Source organism: Zingiber officinale, chromosome 7A (assembly GCF_018446385.1).
Source record: "Zingiber officinale cultivar Zhangliang chromosome 7A, Zo_v1.1, whole genome shotgun sequence".
Classification (NCBI taxonomy): Eukaryota; Viridiplantae; Streptophyta; class Magnoliopsida; order Zingiberales; family Zingiberaceae; genus Zingiber; species Zingiber officinale.
In genome coordinates, this window is record NC_055998.1 from 131,951,897 (window position 1) to 131,975,167 (window position 23,271).

A 23,271-nucleotide genomic window follows, 5' to 3' on the forward strand; every position below is an offset into this window, starting at 1 on the left:
GCCACCTGCTTGTCCTGTCAAAAGTATCACAACCTTCCGCACTGGCCGACCGAGGAAATGAAGGCGTCCATAGTATATTGCCCATTTGACCAATGGGGAATGGACATCATTAGGGCATTCCCCATAGCTATAAGTCAGGGGAGATTTCTGCTCGTCGCGGTGAACTACTTCTCGAAGTGGGTGAAAGTCGAGACGCTTGTAAGAATAACCGAGCACATGGTCATTAAGTTCGTTTGGCAGAACATCATATATCGATTCGGCACCCCCCATCGGCTCGTATCAGAGTTCCGTGTACTCGGCTCGACCACGCCAGAGATAGTTGGGTCGACGAGCTCCCCAGTGTGTTGTGGGCCCTTCGCATGACTCCAAAGGAGGGGACCGGCGTAACTCCATTCCACTTGGTATACGGCAGCGAAATAGTCGTCCTTGTAAAGGTCGGAGTAGAATCTGATCGGGTGTAGTACTATGGTGAAGGAAACGTCGAATGGAGGCTCATGGAACTCAGCTTGGTGGACGAAACGTGGGCTAAAGTAGTCATTCGGCTAATGACATACCGGCAATGGATGAAGCAGAACTACAACCGGAGGGTGATCCCAAGAACCTTCCAGATCAATGATCTCGTGTGGAAGAAAGTAAAGTCAGTTGGTGATGTCACCAAGTTCGAAGCCCCAAGGGCGGGACCTTTTATAGTCGTGGAAAAGCTCCGCTCAGACACCTACTACTTGGAGGATGAGGGAGGAAGGTGGTGTCGGCTTTTTTTCACATGTCACTAGGCGCTCCAAATTAATAAAGATTGAAAACTCACATAATCTAAAGATAAATGTTGTAGCAACGAGTCCCAAGTCATATTTTTCCAAGGATAACTAGTGAGTGTGAGTAAATTCTAGAATTGATTCAAATTGAATTCTCTCGTAAACAAGGTCAATTAGGCACTTCCTTTTGATTCATGTTGCAAATGAAATTCATCTAGGCTTCAATAGTGCACTAATTCAATCAAGAATAGAATAAAAGGAAGACTAATCTTATCTAAACATGATCCACTTCCTTCTCATCAAATGAGCAACAATTAAATTCAGATTCTAATGTATCATTAAATCAAATCAATCAATTCCCACATCTTCAACTTACCATACCAGTAAAATCTAAATTCCTTTACCCAAACACACTTGTAAAAACTGAGCAGCATCCATTTCATAATCATAACCAACTACAATAATCAAGCTCAAACAAAGTAATGCTGAATAGAGATAACAATAAAAAGCTCAAGTAAGCATTTAACATTCAAGCAAGATAACAGTCACAAGATCAATGGTATTGAGCAAAGAATTACTAACTAAATAACCACACTAAAAAGTTAGCAGTAAACTAGACTACAAATTCAAAATGAACTTAGATCTCAAACTAATAAGCAGCTACAAGAAGATTTAGATTATAGAAACTCAAACAAAATTGAAATTGCAAAAGAAGAAATCAGATCTAAAGATCTTAGCAAGACCATGCACAATTCAAAGATAAAGAAAACAAATGCATTCCACAATCCAAACCCCGGATCTAAATCTCTCCTCTCTATTGTGAAACAGAGCTGAATCAGGGAACATCCATCAAGCAATCATTGGCGAAGAATCAAGCACTCCAGCTAGTGCAAGCCTACGGTCACAGCTTCTGGGAACGCCTCTCGAGCTCCCGATCAGCTGGAACTTTCATCGCACCAAGATCTGATGTCGAGTTCTGAAAATTGCATCACTTGATCGATTGATCAGATCCACTCAAGTGCAGCAGATGAAATGAAGATGGAATGAAATTCGAAGCTTCTGGGAACGCCTCTCGAGCTCCGGTGGCTAATGAAGATCTCAGATAAGGGGAAGGCCTCTCGAAGCTGGATCGCGGAACTGGAATCAGAAACTCGAGCTCGTGGACTGGGAACGCCTCTGCCACTCTCTGACACTCAGTGGACGCCGGACACTCAGTGATCGCCGGCGATGAAGAAATCTAGCTCACGAATCTAGTTTGTGGAATGGGAGTTGAGGCCGACGCTGTGAAGAAGGAGGAGGAACAGTAGGAAATCGCGAACGCCCGAGCCCATCGAAGACACTATAGCTTCTCAGGTTTTAAACAACTCCCTCTCTGATCGGACGGTCCAGAATGTTTCGGGCTTAATCAATGGTTGGATGAACTCAGATCTGCTTCAAAACCTCTGGATCTTCATCTACAGCTGAGATCTACTGCTCATTAGGTTAGATGGGTCGGATCTTTAATGGATGACTCAGATTTGCTTGATTGTGGATGAACGACTACAATTGTTCTGGAGCCTGATCGCCTAGTTTCGCCCTAGATTTGATCGCAAATATGGTCTGATCTGATCGGGTGCATGACCCTTTTGATGTCTACAAAATAATAATCAAATATTAACATCAAATACCATAATCATTGGCTAATTTATAATAAATCCAAGATCAAATGCAATTATGAAATATGATGTATATATGAATTCAATCTATGAAAAGATAATTAAAAACATGCATTATGAATCAAAATAATGTAGCAAAATCATGGTTATCAGAAAGCAACTCTAGCGGTCGTGGAGCGCGAATCATCTCCAACCCTATAGGGCCGGATGAGAGGTGCACGAGTGAATACATGTATTTGTATATGCTTCCTGAGTGCAGGGCAAATGTGAATAAAAGCGAAGTATGCCACTCTTGAGCTGAATCCTTAAACTCTCATCTTTCCCAACGGTCGTGCGGCAACCTTAAACCCTCGTCTTCTCCAAAGGTCGAGCGGCGACCTTAAACCCTCCTCTCCCCTAACGGTCGAGCGGTGACCTTAAACTCTCGTCTTCCTCAACAGTTAAGCGGTGATCTTAAACCCTCATCTTCTTTAACGGTCGAGTGTTGACTTTAAACCCTCGTCTTCCCCAACAGTCGAGCGGCGACCTTAAACCCTCGTCTTCCCCAACAGTCGAGTGGCGACCTTAAACTCTCGTCTTCCCCAATGGTCGAGCGGCGACCTTAAACTCTCGTCTTCCCCAATGGTCGAGCGGCGACCTTAAACTCTCGTCTTCCCCAATGGTCGAGCGACGACCTTAAACCCTGGGCTCAATAATCGGTCAAGCGCTAATCTTATAACTCAAGAATGACGAACGACCGACCATGAATACGCACTACTCAAAAGCTCCAAGTCTTCAAAACACGGTGACCGTTTGGGATTATTCTATTATGACTTCTTGTCACCGATCAGAAGATCACAAAGCCATAGTAAGCAACTCGCAATCTCGCTCAGGGTTTTATGCGGCAACACAAGCAACTAAAATGCGAGTCAAATCGAAAGGTGCCAAATGGCGGCAAGGGAACAAATAAGAAAAGATCGCCGGATGGACGATCATTCATTAAGCCTTTGTAGGAGGATTACAAAACAGGATGAATACAAAGTTACTCTAAGTAATCAAGCACATCATCAGGCAGCGACTCGGTGAGTTTATCCCGACTAATGATGTTGCTCGGTCGACAGATAGCCTCCCTCTTTGAGTTGATCGATCGTCCCGTTGATGGCCAAGTTAAAGAGGTGAAGCACTCGGTAGGAAAGCTGATCATTGAAGGCATCCGAGCGGAGGTAGTTTTTCTTCATGGCCTTAAACCAATCAGTCTCGGCATCTTGATAAGTTTTTAGAGCCGCCCAGGACACCTCCAACTCGTCCTTCGCGATAGCCAACTCGTCATTTTTTGCAGAAAGTTGGCTTTGAAGGGAAGCTTCTGCGGCAAACCAGTTCTCTTGCTCAACAACTAGGAAATCCTAAGCTTCTTTGAGTTTTTGGACAAGAGTTCGGGCCTCTTTATTCTTGATCTCTAGATCGTTAATAGCCGAGAGCTTCTTGGTGTTCTCCAAATGGATTTTTGCTTCAAAAGTGTTGGCTTGTTTATTAAGCTCAGCTATTTGGGTAGTCTGCTCGGCATTTTTTCCTTTCTCCACCTCTAGCAGCTCGACGCTCTTTGCCAGGTTGGCTCTTTGTTGAGCCATCTGAGTGTCCATCTGCACCAGCCGCTCCTGAGAAGTAGATGATTCGTCGCTCACCGCCTTCAATTGCTTGACCTCCTGCCCAAAAAAATGAACTTTTGGCACATGGCCAGGCTCTCTACCCAATACTGCGAGTAACCACGAAAATATAAGCGTCGATCGAAAATATATTAAGAATACAATACTTACCCCAGTGGACATCTGGGTGTGACCGTCCGCGAGCGCCCCGGGGGGCAATGACTGCTGCGCGGGCCCGGGCGTTAGCCCATATCTGTGCTAGCGGCCCCTGAATGATTATTTGGTGCACGGGGGTTCGGGATTTAGCGTCAGCCAACTCGCTCCATTCCTCAGTCAGAAGATGGAGAACCGTCATTATGTGGCACTGGAGCTCGGGGCTGACTGTGCCGAGGTCACCCTACCGGATGTTGGACGGATGCCAGATTTTTGAACCTTCGATGGCAGCAGCATGAAGGCAATTGGTGGCACGCAAATTGTTCACTTTGGCAGGCCGGACAGGGATGAAGTTTGATCAAATAATGTAGGGGGAATAGTCGCCAGTGCTGGAGTTGGGGTCAAGGCTCCAACCCGCTCGGCGGAATGACATGGACTAGTTCGAGTGGGGGTCCGCACCACCGAGGAAGCGGATCGCGATGATGTCTCCGTTCGGCGCCTCTTGCGCCTTATCAGTGGCTCTCTAGAAGAGGCCGAGTCTGACACCCTCTCAACCCGAATAACCGAAAGTCGTTCGGGGGGAGGTTGTGATCCGCCAACCGCTCCACCGCTAGGCATTCGGCTGGCTATCCCTCCACTCGCTAAGGCTAGAGCCCCCTCGCTCTTGCCCTATGGGTCTTCTTGAGAGTCGACCGGCAGCAGACCGTGGTTCTCCAACTCATCCACGGTCGTTGCATTGATCGCGGCATCCGCAAGCTTAGCCTTTCCGGCCAGACGCGCACATAACATGACTTCTGCTACAAAAAGGAAGAGAAATCAGTTAGAATCAAAGGAAGGAGTGAAGAAGTTGCATACCTAGGCTGGGCGAAAGTCTGGTGCGGATTAGACTCAAGCCGAAAATATAGAGGACGCTCTCCAGCAGTAACTTGTGGATGTCATATTTCTGATCAGCCAACATTGAAGCTGCATTGAGGTAGTCTGATCAGCTCTTGTACTATTTTAGTGGACGCTGACTCGCCACTTCGAGTTGCCAGTTGGTTGGAAAGTTTGACCGCTCTGGGAAACGGATAAAAAAGTACTCCCTCCAATGCTTGTTGGAGGTCGGCATTTTATCAAAAAAGCTAAGCCCACGCAGGCTTGGAAAAGAAAAATCCTTGGCTCGGACAATTTGGGATACTAAAAATAATGAAAAAGTCAGGGAGTGAGAGGAATGTCGTGCAGACGGAACAGAATCACCATCCCACACAGCAACCGAAAGGAGTTCGGCACTAGTTGATGAAAAGATATGTGAAAATATTTACATACGGCAGAAAAGAATGGGTGAATTGGAAATCGTAGACCAACGATAAACTGATCCCTAAAGAAACAAAGATAGCCGGGCGGCGGAGAATTTGGTCGATCGGACGGAGAAGGAAGAAGCACTTGGTAATCGGAAGGAAACTCAAAGGTGGTTGTCAGGCTCTCAGCGTCGTCGACGTCAAACCTGTGTTGGCGTAGCGGCGGGGCCGATGAGAGGGTGCATCGTCTGTAAACAAAAATAAAATCATTCCCTTCTTTCCAACCAAGATTAGTAGCAATATCACAATTAAAATAAACTGAAATGAACAACTAATTAAAAAGAAAAGAGACAAACATATTTGACTTGGTTACAACCTAAGTGGTTGTTAATCCAAGACGGTTGTAAAGCTCTACTAGAAATATCTCCTTCTCTGTAGGTGGAGAAGTCTCTTACACTCTTTGAAAAGCTCAGAAAATCTCTAGAAAATGATTACAATAGTTGTTCTAAAGTTGTTGTGACTTTCCTAGATACAGGGTCTTTTTATAGCCCCTGGAAAATCTTATCTACTGCTTAAATGTGCCTCCAAGGGGCTTGGAGGGAGCCTCCAGCGAGGCAACGGATAAAGATTTATCCGCTGCCAAACGACTACATAGACTGGGTCGAGGGTGCCCTTAATAAGCATGGAGGGCACCTCCCATATCTTATGGAGGGCGGCTCCCATACTTATGGAGGGCGGCTCCCATACTTATAGAGGGCGCCCTCTGCCTACAGCATATAAATAGTTCCAGCATTCCTTTGAATATTTCATTGTTCCATTCGCTTGGGTGATTACGACCAACAGAAATAGGACTCACCCGAGCTCAATTTCTAACCTTCTCCTCGAATAGTCTTCCACTCCGACTTCTCGTCCCTCGAACGTTGCGTACGTTCTTCTTGTCCACCGGTATACTCTTCCGTATCCCTTTCATCCCTCAAATGCACCGAACTCGTCGGCTCCGTTCCCGTGTCATCTTTCTCGCTAGCTGCGTCTTCCGCTCGACTACCTATGCTCCTAAGCTCCTGCACATTTAGACATAAGGATCAAAATCAAACAGGACCTAACCTAACTTGGTTGATCACATCAAAACAATCACAGGGTCCAACAACCTGGACTCGGTAGAGGTATACCAAGGCTCAGGGGTGACAACGGGAGGCTGTGAAGAACTCGCCATCGCAAAAAGCAAGGAGGCAGCGAAAAGATGTGATCGAAAGGGAGAAAAGCTTATTGGGATGTCGTTAGAGAGCAACGAAGGAAGAAAATCGCGTAGGAGGAAAGACAGAATGTCACCGGAGAGCAACAGAGGAATAAATTCGCGTAGGAGTAAAGACGGAGTGTCACCGGAGAACTCAAAGATGTAAGTGTGCAAAGGAAGGCAATGACAAGCACGGGTTTATAAACCTCGAGTCTGGCCGACCGGAGCTGTCTGATCTAGGTCGCAGAAACCCAAGCAGAAATCGAGCCATTGAAATTCGAAGCGCCAAAGTCACATCGCCAGCAGATATTCGCCTGTCACGTCAAGCGTGCGACAACAGCAGGCGGGACACATGACGCTTGTCTATGGGATGACATTTAATGAAGGCAATTAAAGAGGCATAGAGGTGTCACACCTCAGGTAGTCCCTGCCAGAAGAAATTTCGGCAACATCTCCCCTGTACAGGTGACAATATAAAACTTCCTACAATGCCCTCAGGGCCACATATACCTCGGCCAACACGACCAGAATAATAACAATAAATATTAAGCAAGCACCCACACAGTTTAATAGTAAAAACCAAACATAAGCAATGATAAGGAAAACATCTCAAATATCCTACTTAACTACACCCATAAACGCAAATCTTATATCCTACTCAACTACACCCATAAACTTAAATTACCAGCATACATCCAAACGAAAACTCATCGATAATAAGGGATCATACAAGATCCAAGTGCCAAAAGGTATAAGTTTGAAAACGTAGACAATAACATAATAAGAAAACCAAAGAGAAGATCCAAAACGAAAATCCTCACAACCTGGAGGGGGAAACTAGCAACTGGAACTCCTCCGGGCAGCCTCAACCTGAAATGGTAATAACGGGGGGTGGGGGTGGGTCCAACACTCAGCGGATATCTGGTTGACATGCGTAGTAAATAATAGCCAACAGTAATAAATATGCGTACAGTTTTCAGAAGTAATGAAACAATGCAAAACTGAAGATAAGGGAGAAGTTATACTCACCAGGACATCCTATCAGGATAACAAGGTCGTCAGACCGAAAATACATGTCCCTGTATGCATGCCAATCATATGCATCCATCCAATATGCAGCAAACAAAGTGCAGCAAACATAAACAATAAATGTATCATGCATATAATGCCAATGACATGTCCTGGTCACCTCTGACGTCAGTCAGTCATCTCACACACAATGGTGAGACCGAGTGGGTAGGGTTGTGACAACCGTGCACTCTAACGTCACTGCTCCTGATGAGTGACCGAGTGGACGGGATGCTGTCGGAGTACACTTATCCCCTACCCCAAATCATAAGTGGGGGAGCGCAATGCTCTCATCTCCCTATGACAATCCAGAGGAGGGATCCCTGCCGGCTACCACGCTGCGTCACACTACCCATGAGCGGACCAGCAGAGTCAAACAGAGCAACCTGCTGCAATACACCCTGCCTGAATAAAAATCACTAACCCATGAGTCGTTGTGTATGCAGATCCATGTAACTGGCGATGTGCTCAACAATAATGGAGTTGACTATCGCTCAGCATGCAATCATGCGAGATGGTGCATGACACTAAGCATACAAATCATGACCATATCTACCTCCATAAAACATGTACCAAAAATAAATGGATCAAATAAACTGATCTAAGTACACATGTCAGATATGGTAAATGACTAGTCTGGTATATCACATGGCATGATATGCCACTACCTCTATAACATAAATAATCAACAGGGGCATGAATGCTAAACAGGTAACAAACAAAACATGCTCGGAAACAAATAGTGACATATCAATGCAGATATAAATATAATTATTACTACTTGTTAAAATCTACTAAGCATATCAACATGATATTATCTAAAAGATAAGTCAAGGTACCCGCCTCCAATGTAGATCGAGCTAATCAACCTCTATGTCGAAGTGCTCGTCCTGAATCCGAATCCTGTAATAAATCGTACGGTTTAGCTAAGTTTTATTATAAACAAAACAGCTAAACCAAAAATCCTTATTTACCAGGAACCCTAATTCATTCATTAACCTCGGTTAGCTTCCAAAACGAGTCTAATCCGAGCTTAGTTTAAATCCATTATTTAATCTCTAATTAAATCCAACTCACAAGTTAATTAGGGCTAGCTCCATTAACCCTAACCCTTCGAAATCAACTCCAATAAGAAATGAAATTACCTCTAAAACTCACTTAAATCCTCAGCTGTTGACTCACTGTCGGAAGTCACAGCCGTTGGGAATACCGAAAAACACCACAGTTTGGAATTGAGCACACAAATACCCCACAAATTCTAGATCCACAGAACCCTAAACTTGCTGGAAACCACTTACTCTGATCGGATCCAGAAGAATGATCAAGAAATCACAAGACAATCTATTAACAATTAAATTCCAGTAATAACCTGTTCCCATTACCTCTTCTTCAGTGATGGCAGCAAGAAATCAGAAGCTGGTGGCTAGAAAACAACTGTTGCTAGAACCTCGTGGTTTCTGTGGCAGCAGCGCAGATGATCGCCAATGTCAGATCAGCAAGCACTAAGAACTAGGGCACGATGGAAATCAAAAGAGGTTGATAATTGAGGCTAGCTCACCCTTGGATCCCCAAACACCTTCTCACGCCGACGATCTAGGGCACAGGTGAGGTGGAAACTCGGCGTCGACGATCAAGCTCGCAGCTGTCGGCGTCGGAGCTCCATGGTTGGCTATCTAGGGTAGAGGGGAGGGGCTCGGTGATGAAGATGAAAGAGCTCAAGCCCCCGGTGGCCGACGATCGGCTGGCGTCGCTACAGCCCGAGAGGAGGAGATAGAATCGGGAGGGGAGACAGCGTAGGCTAGGGCACGCGAGGAGAGGAATCGGCTCGAGGCTTCCCTGGCCATTGCCTTATACCCGAGGAAGGAGAAACGGCGCGGGGAAGGGCGGCGGCGGGGCGTCGGTTGGGGGAAGAGAAGGAGAAACAGAAATAGAGCGAGGCGCGGGTCGAGGAAAGGAAACGGGGGAAGAGAGGAAAAGGAAATGAAAATTCAACTTTTCCTCATTAAAATGGGATAGCCTAAAGAGACTTTCCGTGATCCAATATTTATCCCCGTAACCTAAGTCATACGAGCTTTGAAAAATTTTCAAAATTTTTTTAAAAATTCCAGAAAATTCCCTTATGGTTATTCACCATTTTCGGTATTTTACATCGGCGTGCTCAGCCATCATGAGCAGGGATTTGCACGATTTTATAGAAATATGGTTGACGTAAGTCTGGAGTGCGCTCACCCAAAGAAGCGTGAGAAAAGGTTTCTAAGTATGAATGTTCGTTGTGCTGATCAGCGTAAGGATGCAGACGTATTGCCAAACAACAACCTCCAATAGGCCGATCAACAGGGAAGGCTACTAACTCGCTCAATCACGAGGGAGCGGTCACATAGTCGACCGTCGGGTTACGTCGGTCCAATCAGAAACTAAGGAGTGTCATATGCTGATCGGGTGAAAAACGGCTTTGACAATTTGTCCAGCCAGTCGGACTTGGCGCCTCCTTCGACTAGACTTGAGGGAGAGACATGTGATGTGGCAATATGGAGGGGCCCACCCAGTAGGGGTCCGTCGCCACGATGGAGGTCAGAGTCAAGGCGGTCAATGTTTTGATATCATATGGCCAAACGGAGGATAATCGCATTAGCCAACCGGGAGAAGAAGGTTTCGGTCCAACCCCACCTTTGACTCGGGGAGGTGTGCCGAATGACCAACGCTCAATAGAGTAGTGTTGGATGCCCGGAGGAGGGTAGACGATATGCAGAATCATGGTCGAGCAGACGCGACATAGACTCAGCGAAGTTCCAGCCGAGCGGACGCGATGCAGGCGTAACAAAGTCCTGGCCGAGCGGACGCGACATAGACAGTGAAGTTCCGGTCGAGTGGATGCAACACAGGTGTAGCAAGGTTCCGGCCGAGCGGCTAACCCGCTCGGCCCAGCACCAGACCCACTGTGTTATCTCTCGACATCCTTTTGGGAGTGAGTGCCACTAACACCAGGCATGGTCAGCAGGAAGATTGTACGACGGAAGCTTCCACCTGTCACATCAGAGATATACTCAGCTTGTTAAGGTATTGTGTCAGGGACACTTTACTTACAAGTCTTTTCATGGGAAACTTCGAGAAGCATGCTCGCTTGGGGAAGCGTGCATGCGCGCTACAAGAGCTCTATATAAAGGGGGACCAAGCATCAACGGAGGTACGTGATATACACTATTTGCGCTACAATGTTTATTCTTGTTGTTGCTCCGCCTTCTACATCGTCGTTGGTGACTAACTTGAGCGTCGAAGGGCCAATGTCAGAGACTCCTTCCCTAGCTCGACACTGACGTCATCTGTTTTGCAGGGCGAAGCAGAGTCTACAAGCGGTCAGCGGAAGCGCCACATCCCCAGCTTTCCATCTCATCGACTATCAGACAGGATCAAAAACCTTTTGGGCTCAAATAATGAATGTGCGTAAAGTATCGGTGGTGTCTAGTAGTATTGAGTTTCGGTATGAGATTTCAAACTATGATAATGTTTACCTATATTGACATAATATCAGTGTCAATTGACGTCCCTAATAACAAATTTCTACTCAGTTGGCCGGTACAATTCAACGCATGAAATTATAATTAAGACTCATTTTCTCAATGATGCACGAATGAAAATCAACGTGTCCCCTCGGATGGGTCAAGTGGCTAGCACATGAGGTGTTGCCATAATGAGGTCTGGGATTCGAATCTCGGTAAAGTCGAGGTAAATACCTCCTTTATGTGCTAGTCACTATTCCAAAGACTAGTAGCCGCCCGTGATTTGCCTCGTGATTTACCTCCTCCGTGTTGATCTTGGGACGAATTGATGGAGGCGCAAGAGACGAGTGTATTCACCTTTTGCCATAACAAATGAAAATCAACGTGAATACTTGTTATTTTAGCGTGCTCAGGTTCTGTGCACGAGTGACTCAATGTTGGTTAGTATTTCAGTTGATAAAAGAATTGATTGTGCAGGTTCAATTGGCATAGCGTTCGACGGATGATATTGATGCGACACAAAGAGCATAGGACTTTCAATTTGGTTGGTAAGGCTACTAAATCTGTTCAAATTTTCTGTCTATTATCTAATCCTGAATATGGAGCACTTGAAAATGAAGAACCATAACAATATCATGCTGCTCTTAAAGACTAAGACCTCTAGTTATTATCACAGAGAATGGCAAGTATCTTGCTTCTGACAGATTTCGAGATTACCTTCTAAATTAATATATCTAGTTACAGTAACTTATGATGTTATTACGATTCGCATCAAGCATGGATGATTCCAACAACCCATGTACATCTGTTGAGTATGCTCTCAAGGACAATAAACGAATCAAATACCACAACGATTAGCTCGTTCAACCTAGGGCGGGTTTTGAGATTTAGAATGGATTTGAATAAAGTTTCTGAGTTCTGCTCATTGGTTTATGTTTATTTGAACAACTCCAAAATGAATTTGTGCACAGTTTTAAAAGTATTAATTTTCTTCCTTTTTAATTTGGCAACACCTAGTAGAGAGTAGTACATGAAATACAATTCAATGATAGTAAGAATATAATTTGCTAGCACCTATAAAATATATAGGTATCTAAAAATATAGTTTGATAGCCAACTCAGCCTCAAATTGTTAGAAGCATCACCTTTAATGTAACAGTTGGATAGCCAACTCAGCCTCAAATTGTTAGATGCCTATATTTGACATTGAATTAGCACTTATGCTACAGTTTGATAGCCAACTCAGCCTCAAATTGTTAGAAGCATCACCTTTAATGTAACAGTTTGCAACTTTCTATTTCATGGCACCAGAGGATCTTTAAGTTAGTCGCAGTACACTGCAAAGTTTATTCTACAAACTATTGATCAACCATCAACATACACTTGATTCAACCTCCAAAACATTTGACATGGAATAAGAACTAATCGCATCGAAGATGGGTCAGCTTGTTGGCCATAAACACATCCAAATTAAGTGCTCTCCATCTGAACCATGATATGAGATTACTCTTAAGAATGACAGAAGCAGTACAAAGACCTAAAAGGCAGTTGAGAGCTTCAAATTACCTTATTCTGGAGTATCTTTCGGCTTGCATCAAAGTACTGATTTGGGTGGTTGATGCCACTGTCGTAGGGAGCATCGTGGACAGCCTCAAATGTCAATGTACAAGCTATCTGAGATTGTCACAGTGAAGTTTAGGATCAATGCAATAAAAGAAGTCAAAATCTCAACGATTGGAGCTTGTTTGTTGATGCAAGAGCTCTGAGATTTAGGAATTGGAATACCTGATAATGTTTGTTCCGAACTTTATCCAATATGCCGTCTACTGAACGTCCACAAACTCCCATTTTAGTAAGAGCAGCTCTCAAATTTTCCTCACTGTTAAAATATATGAGATCTAACCGTCAGGAAACAAATATTTGCAACATGTGCATGAAACTTGTGGATGACTGGTGCCGATCATTGGATATATTCAAACCATCTGGAGCCAATCCAGACAATGAGGTGAGAAAGCAGTCAAAGAGGGAGCTGGTGATGGCAGATGGGTGCAGGAGATGAGCATAGACCACTAAATCAGCAAGAGTAATAACTTATGTATTACACCCTTAGGGCATTGAACCAAGCCATGAAGGACCATACTAATGATTGGAGATGATTTATAGATTTATGTGTATTACCAAATGCAGCCACAAAGGCAGTTGGAAAATTTTGAACAAGAGAAATTTGAACAGCATCAGTTCTGCCAAAATTTGATGTGTTTGCCACAATGTAGATATTGAGTAGAAAGTCTGGCAAAATGAAAAGGCTTTGATGCATTTATTCAAAAATTCATTCCTAGGAAGCAATCTAAGAGTGGTTTGCCATTCATGGTATTGAAAACATGTGATGCGTTCAAAGGAGCTTCATGAAGTCAAATTATAAAGATGGATCTTCCCTAATTGTTTAGTCAGCTAATTATGCAAATTGAGGTTGATGATTCAAAGATCAGTGTATATCTACCATGGTATTTAGTATCTACATACAATACTCCATGAGTCTTGGAATCAGTCTGCTTTCTGTGAATTATGGGAATCTAGTTGTTATATCTAAACTTGTTTGGCAAGGAATGTCAAATATAGGCATCTAAAAATAATCCAAGTCTGTAAATGAGATAGCTCAATCTCAATCATTGCACATATAGAAAAGATGAAATCATCAATACTTGAGTTTAAATCCAGTTGAAAGAAGACAAGTTTTAGGATGGCCCTTATATTTTTGGATGATTATTATAGTTGATACAGGAAATGAATGCTATTATCATCACATAGCACGATTGCGATAACTAAACCCAAATAAGGAGCTCACCTCCAACCCGGTCCAGATATTGAACATTAGCTAATAATTTTAGCATAAGCTATGAATACCAAGGAATATTAGGAGCAGAAACAAAATCTACATATAATATTCATTGACATAGAAAAAACTTATGATAGAGTCCCAAGAAAAATTATATAGAGAATTCTAGAAAAAAAATGTGTTAGCATAATATATATTGAACAAATTAAAGATATGTACGAGGACGTAACAACCAGAATAAAAACTTTAGGCGAAATAACTGAAACATTTCTAATAAAGATAGAATTACATCAAAGATCAACTCTAAATCCCTATCTTTTTATGCTAATTATAGACAAATTCACTGTGCACATTCAAGACACAATACAGTGATGATGCATGTTATTTGCAGATGATATTGTTTTGATAGATGAAACACGTGAAGGAATAAATGCTAAACTAAAATCTTGACGAAAAATACTAGAAGGGAAAGGTTTTAGGTTTAGTAGATTAAAGACAATATATGGAATTTAAATTTAGCAATATTAGACTTAATGAGACAATTGTTAAGATAGGAGATGACGAGTTGCCCTGAACCGAGAACTTTAAATATTTAGGATCATTTTTACAAAATGATAGAAGGATTAAGAGAAATATCTTACATAGAATATAAACAAGATGATTAAAATGGAGGAGAGCGTCAAGTATTTTATGTGACCGTAAAAATCCTCTAAAACTTAAAATAAAATTCTGTAAAATCGCAGTTAGACCTGCTATATTATATGGAGCTAGATTTTGAGCTATGACTTGAGCACATGAGCAAGAGATAAGAGTTGCATAGATGAGGATGTTAAGATAGATATGTGGACATACGAGGATGGACAAAATAAGAAATAAAAGTATTAGAAAGAAAGTCGGAGTTGTATTTATTGAAGAAAAACTCCGAGAGACATATTAAAGATGATACGAGCATGTACTTAGACAACCAATAAATGCTCTAGTTAAACGATGTGAAACTATGACAAACACGCATATCAAACAAGGAAGATCAAAAAAAAACTTGGTTAGTAATAATAAAATAAGATAAAATTTATTTAAATATAGATGATAATATATTAGAAAATAGAGTTCAATGATGTAAAAGGATTCATACAGCCTACCCCACCTAGTGGGATTAGACTTGGTTGTTGTTGTTATGAATACCAAGAAATAACAAAGGGGGGAAAAAAGTCACCCAACAGAGATCATGTTTGCAATGGCTCCGCCACTTGGGAACATTAATAGCAGTCGAGGTGATACTATAGGATGATAAAAAAGAATGGACCTGAAAACAGCAATTTGGAATTGGTATAATTCCATGTGTTTGCTCCATGAAAACTAATATTTAGTTGATTGAAGACTGGGAGGGAAATTAAGTGTGAGTTCAAAAGGTATGGTTGGCATGCTCACAAGCCAAGGGCTATAACAACTGGCCTCTGAAAAGGCACTGAAAACTCAAGGATTGGCAATTGGTCACAATCTGCCTAAAGAGAGTATAAGTATCATGGTACTAATGCATGTCTGCTTGAGACACCTACAAGACTAAATAAAAAGAACTTTATTGTATATCAAGTACCCAGACAGACATTGACACAATATAAACAATATTGTTCTTTTCAAAAGCTTGAATTATAATAAATATATGTACCAATAGAAACTAAAACTACCAGACAAGCATAAAAAAAATTGGGTTTCTGACCTGAAATGCCGATAAGGACAGCCGTGGTGATCACCAGTGCTAGGAGTAGAAGAAATAACTTTTTGGCAAGAATAAGGAGTGTAATCCTGATTGAGAAATGTGAAGTATAGAGTTGACCTTCATCCTCGTTTGAGAGAGATTTATTGAGCAAGGTAACTTACTGTTCTTTTTCCTTCTTTTCCATAGTTGTGCCGTATTGAATATGCATATTCTTTATCAAAACGTTCAGCACCAACCTAAGGCAGAATGTAATAGCTAAATGAGTAGAAGATATTAACCCTAAGATGCAACAAATCAAGTTGCATGATTTAATAAGTGTAGTTCTAGATAATACAAACAATTCTATGATGAGCACCTTGACAAATTGATCATTTTAAACAATAGATTTGGCATGTCAAAGCCACTGAACCATTTGCTTGGTTTGAATTAGGTTTGTTTCAATAGAGTATGAATTTGGGTAAGATATCTTCCAACAGAAATGTATAGAGTATCAAAAACCTGCAAACAGGACAGCAGGCTAACCAGGTACTAGACAGCTAGAGAATTAGATTCAGGTCCAATCATTTATTAGGCAGTGTATACAAGTTTCCAAGTTGCTAGTTTCAAGTGAGGAACCATTACCCTTCATTATATTCTAGTATATTAAGAAATTGCATCTCTGATGTAGTAGTTTACCTGAATGAATAAAATACAGAAGTACAATTGAAAAAGAAAACAATTTGTAGGACCTTCTGAGAGAACTCTGATTTCCAGAATAGAAGAGCATCTTCCAGTCTTAAGCCTACACCCTGCAAATTGAAAAGGTTTTGCAACAAGATAGTAAGTTTGAGTCAAAGCTACAATAGCAAAAGAAATGCCAAACAACTGATGTTCATGGCAAATAAAGTCAATTTCATTTTGAAAACAGATCACCACAACAATAAAGTACCTTCAAGAAAAGTCCAAGTTGCATTCTTCCTCCATGCTTTAAATGGTGAGTTTCTCTTAACTACAGGAACAACACAGCTGCTAAGGTTAAAGCAGACAACATATTTATAACAAAATACCGGAGATCCATCACCTTATCAAATAAATGGCGCATGCAAAGAGGAAAAGAACTGCTAGCTAGCCCGTTGATGTCCTTCAAAGATATCTCAGCAGAATTTTTAGGCTGCAATAAATACACCAACAATCATAAATACTTCAATACATTTGATTAGCTAACAACAGTCTAACTAATCAACAACCTGAGAGTAATCAGGCCCCAGGTACCCAGTGCTTAGTGCTTCGATGATCTAAATTGGCAAAAATATTTAGAGAAGCTAGATGAAATTGATGTTCTTAAATGTAAACTTTTTCCCAGCACTTGCAAAACGAGATAGTAAGGTAAGTTTATACTCACAGGGGCTAGCCTGTCTCTTTCTGTGTCTCTAATGGTTGATGTCCATTTTCTGCAAAGAACTCACACCATGTTTATCATGATAAAAAATCACAAGATTTATAAAGCTTGAAGATGTAAATATAAAAATAAAATAATAATAATAGTGAGCACCCATCATCACACCATGTTTGTCACGATAAACTTGTGTCTCTTTTATATCTTTCTTTTGATTTGATTTAATATCATAGGTATGGAGCAAGGAAAAAATAAATTGTCAAATTGCACAGGGCAACTGTCCTTGACCGCAATGACAATTCTAACAAATGCAATGTTGAATATCAATTACATGAACAATTACCTGTTGGTTAAGACAAGGCACTTTGAGAGATTGCTTCGGAATTGAGTGGCAACAAGGGACACAACCTGAAAAAAAGTTCCGACTAAGTATAAAGTTATAATCACATCTTATGGAGTTTGAAAGTATAAAGATAAATTTAACATGGACCTGATGCATCGCAACATAAGCAAAACCTTTTTGTAGGAAAACCCTGCGGCCAGCAAATAATTCTGGCACTTCTTCAAAGGGTGCCTGCATGTAGACACAGGTCAGTAGAAACCAAGGAAACATTGTTGTAGTAAAAAAAAAGAGTTTAGACTAAAAACAAGTAGATAAATGGTACCTTAAAAAAGAGTGTATCAGCTGCAAATAACAATAAAAATTTGTCAAATTACTGGACATAACAGTAAAAGCTATAAATGATTGAGCAACTGGTATCCGTGTTACTTTCAAACAGAACAAAACAATTTATAATCAGTTCCCTGGAATTTGATAAGAAGATAAATTGACAAATATATATTGCATCACAAGAGTTTTAAGATGACTTATTGAAGTTCAATCTTGCCCATTACTAGTTACTTGTAGCATCACAAATGTAAATCTGATAGGTAATGACATACCATTCAACGACTGGCCAATAGAACGTGCAACTTGGTTCAATTTTTCCTTTACAGTCTGCAAAGAAATAAAAAATATTTTCCTATAGGTACTAAAAGACATCCTAGATAAAACCATGGCCAAAGAACATGAGAAAAATGCATCTCCATAGAAAAAGATGTCTAAAAAATTGTAGTATTGTAACATGACCAGAAACACGGTGCATAAATTTGCAGTCATACCTCAAATTCTGCACGACTAATAGCCTTATAGGGTAGCTGAAATTCGGACATGAGTGACCTCTACAAGCAATAGAACATAATTTTGGTAAATGAAATTAGATAAGAGCTCCAAACCTCATACAAGGTATCCAGAATATACCTGTGATTCGGGGCTTTCTAGTCGGAATCTATAGCGGAAAAGAGAAGTCTCCATGGAAAGAAACCATTTCCTTAATTCATCCCTGGGAGGTGAAGTCGATAACACTCAGGAAAGACAGTGCGATATCAAAATAAAACATGACCATAAAAATCAAAACCTACGTTCTACAATATACAAGACGGAGAACGAAGTGTGAAATGATGTCTTTGTTCATGACCTCTGATGGATCTTGATGCCTCATATGTGCCCTCCATAGTTCAGTTACCTAATTTTCCCAAAATAAAACATTTATTTAAAAGTAAAATGAGCGATCCAGACAAAATCACGCACAATACCAATTTCTCCATCTCTTCGGGCTTTTTTCCTCGGGACAAACCATCTGAAATACCCTGCAGGACTTCATGAAAACAATCGAATATAAGTTACCGACAAAGCCAAACAGACGCAGGATAGGGAAGTTGATCAAGGAAGGGGGCAAAAAGTAAACAACGAACCAGAAACCCTAGAAATGGGGAAAGATGAGGTTTTGCAAGGTACCTCGGAGGCGATCTATGGCGTAGAGTTCAAAATCTTCCAGCCGGACTTCGAGCGCCGGCGCGAAGCGGTAGAAAGAGAGTTTAGCCGACGTTGTCGAGGCGGCAGCATGAGTCGGTTCCCTCTGCGATCGAACAATCTCCATTCCCTACGTCTCCGAATGCTCCGGCAGCTGAGGACTCGGGGGTTATTCGCGTGAGGGTTTGGCCGGATTCGCGGGAAAACTAGAAAGGACAGAAACCATGCGCGGGAAACCTAGAATACTTTTTACTTTTTTAATATTCAAGGTATTCTCTTCGAACCAATTAATTCGGTTCGACTCATCCGTAAAATTTAAAAGCGCAAAATGAAGATTCATCCAGATAAATTAATTTAGATCTAATTATCATCAGAAAAAACATAGTTGAGACGACTTTCAGAATATTTTTATTAGGCTCTATGATTTAATTAGATCATTAAAACTACTTTAATATCAATTAAAATTACAGTCGCATAATACCTTTTTAATTTTTCAAACATCTAAAGATGATATTTTAATTTCAACAAATTAAATATCAACTAAAAATACTTACATATTATTGCTGTGGGATAATGATAATCGATGAAAAATTTTCATAGAACTGAGTTGATCATCCCAAGATTAATAGCATAAGCTGACTAATCTTGGTCTCCCAAGGATCATATCGAATACTTGGATGTTTATGTCAACTAAAAAAAATTACTTATTACAAACTCCAGGGTGTAATGATAAGTAACAAAGTGTCTTTTCTCAAACAACCAGAGTTCAAAACTCATGTAACCTATGCATGTGACGTTTGAACCGCTAGTGACGTTGGAGTGCCACGTCAAAAGTCTCGCTTCTTTAATTTGCTTGGTGAGGCAGAATATGGGATCGAACATTCAACCTCAGAATTAGTCGGGTTATAAAATTTAGATACTTAATATAAAAAAAAACACTTATTATTGCTCAAGGCTATAGTGCAATGTAAGATATTTTCCCAATTAATTAGGCATCCACCAGTCGATTCTCAACTGGAGTCATATCGATCACCTAGATTAGTCGGTTAGAAAAGTTGAATAGTTGGATTATAAAAAAAATATTTAATAATATCACGAGGCTTTGGTGCAGTAGTAAAGAATGAGATGAACTCTCTAGAGGGTTTAAATTTCATGCAAGACGCGTTACTCTTGTGAAGTTGGAAAAAATTATGAGGTCGTCCGTCAAAATCCATCCGTGTCTTTTAATTTATTTTGATGACTAATGAAATGTTTCTGAGACAGATTAATTACCTTTAGAATTAATTAGATCGTAAAATTGAATATCTAGCTTGGTGGCAAACAGTTCGCTAGACTGGTAAGGATTTGCATCGAATTCAAAACACAACATGAGCTTTGGGTTACTAGATGGCTCAAATTTACTCGGTGGATGAATCAGACGAAGACGACCCATCTCTGGACTAATCGAGCAAATTACTTTACTAATAAAACTCTCAGATTTTGTTTAAGCTCTAATATTAGTTTAAAAAAATTGAAAGTTAAATTTGTTGTAACATTAGTTAAAACTGTTCTGACTTGGTTATAGTTTTTTTTTAAACTAAAATAGTAATTTAGAGTATTTTTGTCGAAATTATTATAATCATATTGAATAGATAAGGTTAAAAGGAAAATCAAAGATGGAACATTTTTCAATTTTTTTTTACGTAAGATGCTTGCTAATCAAAAGAGACATTGAAGAATGTTTTATATGATTTTTTTTTATTTACAGCAAATAAATTCAAATAAAATTGATTATAATTAATTTTAACCATTGATCAATCTCCCAATTAGATATCTTTTAAATTTGTTTAGATCCCCTTTATTCTTTCATTCCTTATTAACACCTAAAGTAAATTAGAAATTTGCATAAAAAAACTCTTTAATACCCACTTATAATTTATACAAATTACCACAATGAAGATTTAAAATTGTAAAAAAGGCAAATATAATAGTTGACTAGGATTAATTAGGGTGACACGTCGAGGTTTCACCCTTAACAAAAATAAAAAAAAATAGTTATTATCTTGAAAGAAAAAAAAAACTTAGAACCCAATGTACATTTACATGCCTTTATAATAATTTATGTAAATATAAAAATAATCATTTTTTTCAAAACAAATAATTTGAATTAATTTCTAATACATTCTAACGATTATAACTAGCTAAACTTCAATTTGAATTATCATACCAATAACAATGAAGCGATCCTATATTCCTTACTGTATTATCATTAACATAATTTCATATTATTTCACTAAAATATTTATTGATCGTCTAAATTCATGCCTAAAAGAGTTAACCGTTTTGAGGATTCCTTGGCTTCTTCGAGTTCTCACTTGAGGAAACAAATAAAAAAAAAGACAGCCCAATGCATGAAATTCCTGTCATGCAAGATTCCGGGGAATGATCCATTATATGTAATCTTACCTTACTTTTTGTAAGAGTTGTTTTCAAAATTTGAACCCGTAACTTTTTGATCACATGACAATAATTTTACCATTGCGCCAAGGCTCCCCTTATATGAGGAAACAAATAGATAAATAAAAAAACAAGAATGTTATAACTAGGGGAAATACATTATTACGTCCCACTTTATGTCCCTGAAATGTTTTCGTTCTCATTTATGTCCCTCATAAATCGTTTTCGTTCCCACTTATGTCCCTGCCGTTAACTGATCCGTGAATATGAGCGTAAAAATCCCAAAAAAATCCTAATTCCTCGTTCATCCGACGCAAACCTCATTCATTCGAGCATAGATGCCTTGTCACGAACGTGTCCCTCGAGAATATATGCAGCAAACTCATCAAATCGATGAATTTATGCTCTCAATCGATCAGAAAAAAAAACTGGAGCAAAGATTTTAAATAGGACGATAAGAGAGAGCGAGAGAGGGAGGTGCAGATCAAGAGATCGAGATGGATTTGCAGAAGGAGCACGAGCTTCACTTGGCCCAAAGGCACAGAGAAAGAGAGCTGATGAGAGTCGAGGGCCTGGTGATCACCATCGCCCTGCTGCTGGTGGTGGCCTACATGTACTGAACCTGTACCAGTGCCGCAGTAGCTTCCTCAAGTACGCCCTCCACGCCTTCGACGCTATCTCCGGCTCCCTGGTCCCGTACACCATCGACTCGATGCAGCAAATGACCTTCGCGCAAAAGGACTTCAACTGGCTCTGGGTGGCGCTCCTCCTCGTCCTCACTGACATCGTTTGCCATGCCGATTTCAAGAAGAACAGGTTGAGCAGGTTGAAGTACGAGCTCGTCAAGATCATGGACTCTGTCTACACCGGCATTCTCTACACCACCAGTGACCGCCAGATTCTGCCGGCCATCTGGACGATACTGATGTTGCACGTGGTGAAGCTCCTCTTCAGGATGTGGGTGTTTCAGCTGGCCGATCAGTCTTACCGGCACGGTCAGAACTCGCGGTTGATCGCTGACTACATGAGCTACGAGCACGAATTGAGCAGCTCTGAGAAGCCAGATCCGATCACCACGAGAGGCTACAAGTACTTGGTCTACGGCGAAGCCAAACCGGAGAACAAGTTGCAGCCTGCGCCATCGGATTACCCGATCGAGCTGCGAGTAGCTAATGAGAAGAGACTGATCACCCTGGAAAAGGTCTGGCAGTGCCAAGGAAGCTTGCTCACGACCGGCGATCCAGACAGCAGGCTCAAAGATATGTGTCTCTCCTTTGTGCTCCACAAGTTGATCCGGCGAAAATTCGACGACCTGCAACCACTGCCGAAGCCCAATCATGAAAAGGCCCATCAGTTGATTTTTTAGGAGATTTTTACCAGCACATGCAGATCACATGCCGATTCTGTCTCATATTCACGGATCAGTTAACGGCAGGGACATAAGTGAGATCGAAAACAATTTATGAGGGACATAAATGAGAACGAAAACATTTCAGAGACATAAGTGGAAAAACTCAGAAATAATAGGGACGTAATAATGTATTTCAACAATGACTAATGTCTTCATTTGGATTAAGAGAGCTGAAAACAACAAATGAACAGCCGCAGAAAGCAAAGGGCTTTTTGACTATGAGAAGAAAACAAGAGTTCACTTCAACAGGCACCTTAATTTGTGGAACTTACTCCTTACATAAAACCTTCAAATGATCATTTTTGCTCAACTCATACCAGGCTTGTCATCATGGTCATACCTACCCAGTTTGTTGCCAATCAACTGTGTTTGCTGTTTAAGAGGAG

At 40.9% G+C, this 23,271-nt stretch overlaps 1 protein-coding gene across 1 annotated transcript; it reads right to left on the minus strand.

Moving 5' to 3' along the window:
• Positions 1–12,528: 12,528 nt before the first annotated feature.
• LOC122002617 (probable DNA primase large subunit) lies at positions 12,529–19,262 on the minus strand. Its single transcript, XM_042557844.1, has 19 exons — positions 19,024–19,262; positions 18,822–18,883; positions 18,648–18,751; positions 18,487–18,568; positions 18,348–18,407; positions 18,129–18,183; positions 17,852–17,871; positions 17,677–17,760; positions 17,530–17,594; positions 17,193–17,241; positions 17,038–17,085; positions 16,872–16,961; positions 16,740–16,799; positions 16,540–16,599; positions 15,973–16,047; positions 15,812–15,897; positions 13,044–13,137; positions 12,825–12,932; positions 12,529–12,743 (listed from the first exon to the last, which is right to left on the minus strand). The coding sequence occupies exons 1-19, from the start codon at positions 19,163–19,165 to the stop codon at positions 12,729–12,731; spliced, it is 1,359 nt and encodes a 452-aa protein (XP_042413778.1). The 5' UTR covers positions 19,166–19,262; the 3' UTR covers positions 12,529–12,728.
• Positions 19,263–23,271: the final 4,009 nt, after the last annotated feature.

Coding starts and splice junctions, on each gene's coding strand:
- LOC122002617 (XM_042557844.1), bottom strand. CDS start 19,165: ATGGAGATTGTTCGATCGCAGAGGGAACCGACTCATGCTGCCGCCTCG. Junction 18,408..18,486: donor TAGAAAGCCCCGAATCACAG/GTATATTCTGGA, acceptor TATTGCTTGTAG/AGGTCACTCATGTCCGAATT. Junction 17,761..17,851: donor CTGATACACTCTTTTTTAAG/GTACCATTTATC, acceptor GTCTACATGCAG/GCACCCTTTGAAGAAGTGCC.